The sequence below is a fragment of the Ochotona curzoniae genome, unplaced genomic scaffold (assembly GCF_017591425.1).
Source record: "Ochotona curzoniae isolate NIBS_2020 unplaced genomic scaffold, NIBS_Ocur_1.0 contig_3864, whole genome shotgun sequence".
Lineage (NCBI taxonomy): Eukaryota > Metazoa > Chordata > Mammalia > Lagomorpha > Ochotonidae > Ochotona > Ochotona curzoniae.
The window spans coordinates 1-4,019 of NW_024466022.1; the positions used below are offsets into that span (position 1 = coordinate 1).

Genomic DNA, 4,019 nt, shown 5'->3' on the forward strand with positions numbered 1-4,019 from the left:
ATCTCAGTGGTCGGCCCCGATAAGCCACGCCCACCGGGCCTCCGCGCCACGCCCCCTCCGGGCCGCTCTAGCCGCACGTTCCGGCCTCTCGGTGGCGCTGCGGCCGCGGCGTGGACGGGTGCTCCTGTGGACGCCGTCCGCTGCCGGTGCCGCTCGTCCCGCCCCTGGGCGCCGCGGGAAGCCTGCTTGGCCCCGGGCCGGGCGCTGCCCCTGCCTCGCCTCAGGCAGCCCCGCGCGGGTCGCTCCTGGCCCGGGGCCGAACCTCCTTCCTCAGGGATTTCCTGCTGGCGCCGGGCCTGCGCGGGTCCGGAACCGGGAGCGGGAGGCTGCGGACACCTGCTTCCCGTGGAGCTGGGCCTTCCCACGGAGAGCGCTGCCCCCGGGCAGGGCCGCCCAGACTCCCTGGAGCCGCACCGAGGGCTGGGAACGGGCTGTCCTCGCCGTCCTCCGGTCCACGGCCCGCGGTTCCGGGGTTGGCGGGGCCGTAGGTGCGCGTTCATCCCTGGGGAACGCGGATGGCCCGGGAGAGGTGCGGAGCTGAGCGTCTGTAGCGGCCCGGGCCCACGAAGGGGGCTTGAACCCTGTCAGCTGGACGTGTCCGCAGGCCGGCAGGACCCTGCACGGCCACAGCCCCTCGCCCCTTCCGGGACCCTGGGCTCCCGGGGCGCTCGGTGGACCTTGGCCAGGTTGGGGAGACATGGCGGGGCCCTCCTGCAGGTGCGGCGGGCCCGGTGACGGGCTGCACTCTAGGCCAGCGTGGTGACCACGCCACCTCACCTCTCCCCCCGGAGATGGGCGCATCTCCTAGCTGAGCAGTGGCCCAGGCCGGTGCCCTCGGTGCCCTCAGACGGGGCTCTGCTTTGGGCACTACCAGCAAGGTCAGGCAAGGATTCTGGGGGGCTGGTCCCCCTCATCCTGGGGGAGGCAGCGTTTCCCCAGGGGCCGGGCCCAGGGGTCCCTGCAGCACAAGAGGGGGTGCCCCGCCCAGGAGCCTCTTCACGCCCCCTTCTGCAAGCCGCTTTCTCTCCGCCCGAGACAGGCGTGTTGGAGCTGTTTCAGTTCTGGGAGCAGGGAGGGCCTGTCTGCTTTTCTTTGCAACGGATACCCAGCCCTGCACGCGGTCCCTGGCCTTGGCCTTGGCCTCCTCACACCCCCATTCGCCTGGCAGCTGCAGGCATGGCGTGGTGGCCAGGGCCTGTGGGGCGGGAGCTGCTGCATCCCGGGGGACTGTGTGGCAGGCCCTGGTCTCCTTCCCGTGCCCTCCGCTCGTAACTGCCGCCTCACCCTGTGGCTGGTGTCCACTCTGGGCCTGAGAGGAGGCCCCTGGAGTCCTGGCTGCCCTCCACACTGGCCCCTCTCACCCTCCTGGCACCTCTGCCCTCTGTGCTGCCCCGGGGCAGAGCTGGGCTGGGTTGGTCACGGCTGTGCTGAGGCTCTGAGTTGCAGCAACCAGGAGGGCGCCGGCAGTGTCCAGCTGGGTGCCCCTCCTGCCCAGAGCCCTGGGGTCGCCTGCCGGGCAGACTGGCAGCCTCCCAGCTTCTGAGAACGCGAGAGCCTAGAGGATGTGCAGGCGTTGCGGGGACCCCAGCTCCTGCGAACGCGGGCTGATGTGGCCGGTGACGGGGCTGCGTTCTTTAAGATCTGCCGCACGTGGGCGTGCAGGTGGCATGCGGGCAGCGTCCTGGGACAGCAGCTCTCCAGGGCACCCAGGGGGTCCCACTGGGCACTGGACTGCTAGGAGGAGGTGCCAGAGTCGGGCCAGTGCGGGGTTGGCCCTTCATCTGTGTGTCAGTGTGTGAGGTGGGTGCCTATGCGCACGCATGTGTGTCCAGCTGGTGGCGGAGGGGCCTTCCAGGCAGCGGTGTAGCTTCCATCTGGGAGTGGGAGGCTGCCATGGGGATGTCACCTCCCGGCTCAAGGTGGCCACTGGAAGGGGCAAGGGGGAGGAGAGGGAGGTGGCATCCCTGGGCAGCGAGGACCTGCTGGGGGGTGCTGCTGCCAGGCCCCTTCCCCTGCTGTCCATGGCCCGCAGTACCCACTGTGGCCTCCCTGGTGGACTGGCTGGGGTCCCCCTGGGGCTGAAGGTCCCTAGACACACAGAGCAGACGGGTGGGGTGAGAAGCCAAGACCGTTTATTCTCCAGAGGGACCAGGGGCCTGGGGCCATGGGGGGAGGGCAGGGCTGGCCAGGTTTACAGGGCGCTTTGCTCAAAGGCTGCCAAAGAGGCTGAGCAGCAGGGCTGGGACCAGCACGTGTGCCAGGCTGCTCAGGGGGCCTGCTGCCCTGCTGCCCGGTGGGTCCTGTGACCCTGGCCTGTGCCAGGGCGGGACATTGCACAGCATCGACTGGCAGCAGGTCACGGTCAGCTGGGTCCCTTGCACCGTCCTGCTGATGGGCTGGCAGGTGTCTGTGCACCACGTGGAGTAGGTGGTCAGGAGCCCTGACCCTGGGCAAGGGAGCAGAGGGGCTGCTGAGGTCATGGTGGGCAGCTCCCAGGTGTGCAGGGGGCCAGGGGCAGGGCTGGAGTGGGGTGGGTAGGGCTGGGGTGGGGCAGGGCTGGGTGGGCCAAGGGCAGGGCAGGGCTGGGGCAGGGGGCAGGGCTGGGTGGGGCAGGGGGCAGGGCAGGGCCAGGGGCAGGGCTGGGTGGGCCAAGGGCAGGACAGGGCAGGGCAGGGCTGGGTGGGCCAAGGGCAGGACAGGACAGGGCAGGGCTGGGTGGGCCAAGGGCAGGACAGGACAGGGCAGGGCTGGGTGGCCAGGGGCAGGGCTGGGTGGGCCAAGGGCAGGGCAGGACAGGGCAGGGCAGGGCTGGGTGGCCAGGGGCAGGGCTGGGTGGGCCAAGGGCAGGACAGGGCAGGGCAGGGCTGGGTGGTCAGGGGCAGGGCTGGGTGGGCCAAGGGCAGGACAGGACAGGGCAGGGCAGGGCTGGGGCAGGGCTGGGTGGCCAGGGGCAGGGCTCACCGGTGTTGCCGTGGGTGATGAAGGTGGTACAGTAGTGCTGGCTGTGGGCGCAGCTCTGCGTGTGGCTGCAGCGTTCCTCCCGCTGTAAGGACTGGCAGCTGTAGCACTGGAGCCGTGCTGCGGGCAGGAGAGGGGCTCGGGCCAAGGCCCTGCGGTGTCCTGGGGAGGGGCCGCCCCGACTCTCGCCCCAGGACCCCAGCCCACCCTCCCCAGGGACCCTGTGCTCCTGGCACCACTGCCCCTCCCTCCCCGAGTGGCGGCTGAGAGTCAAGGTCAGAGTGAGGGCGTTGGCGAGGGTGGGTACCTCCGTCCCTGCTGCCAGGGCCAGCGCCGGCCTCCTCCTCCTCCTCCTCTTCATCATCGTAGCCGTCCAGCCCCACGTCGTCATCGTCCTTGTCCTCCTGCGCCCACCCTCTCCCTGGCCAGGCAGGACAGCTGTGAAGCCCGTGTCCCCAGCCCGACTCAGCCCTGCCCTCCTCACCTGCAGCCCGGTGCGGTTTGCTGTGCTCGCCACCCACAGCAGCTGCTCTGGGCGGTCCCCTCGCACAGCCCCTGCCATCTGCCCTGCCCGCCAGAGGCACAGAGCAGGCCACCAAGGTCTGGACACAAAACAGACCCCTCCCCTCTCCTCCCCGATTCCCGCTCTGAGCCTGGGGTCCCTGGAAATCCCCGACCCCCACCACCCGCACCTGGCTGCCGGCACAGCAGCAGGGCCAGCACCACGACCCCCAGCGCCTTCATGCTGCTGGACGTGCGAGTGGCTGGCTTGAGGTGCTGGGTCAGCAAGTGGGCCAGAGGGCACCGTCCAGGGCTTCCCACGCCCCCACCGGCTGCAGCAAGGAACAATGGCCCCAGCACCGTCCCCAGCTGCGGGCGCCAGGCGGGGGACGCCGCCGCTTCCCTCCAGGACCTCTGGGGCCACAGGGGAAGAGCACGTCACTGCGGCCAGCCCTGTGGTCCTGTCCACCTGGACGCCCCACCCTGCGCGGGCTGCTGGAGGTGGGTATGGGTGTCCAGGCCTCAGCCCTCACCCACCCACCCTGGCTCTCGTGTGGCCA

The 4,019-nt window shown here is 70.9% G+C and overlaps 1 protein-coding gene across 1 annotated transcript; it reads right to left on the bottom strand.

The window, feature by feature from the left end:
* Nucleotides 1-34: 34 nt before the first annotated feature.
* On the bottom strand, nt 35-3,702 carry LOC121158901 (glycosylphosphatidylinositol-anchored high density lipoprotein-binding protein 1-like; the record flags this gene model as incomplete). The annotated part of the gene is made up of 6 exons (XM_040983919.1): nt 3,645-3,702; nt 3,266-3,379; nt 2,962-3,078; nt 2,314-2,446; nt 415-502; nt 35-296 (listed from the first exon to the last, which is right to left on the bottom strand). Coding segments are annotated over exons 1-6 (772 nt in total), but the record flags the coding sequence as incomplete, so codon positions are not given.
* Nucleotides 3,703-4,019: the final 317 nt, after the last annotated feature.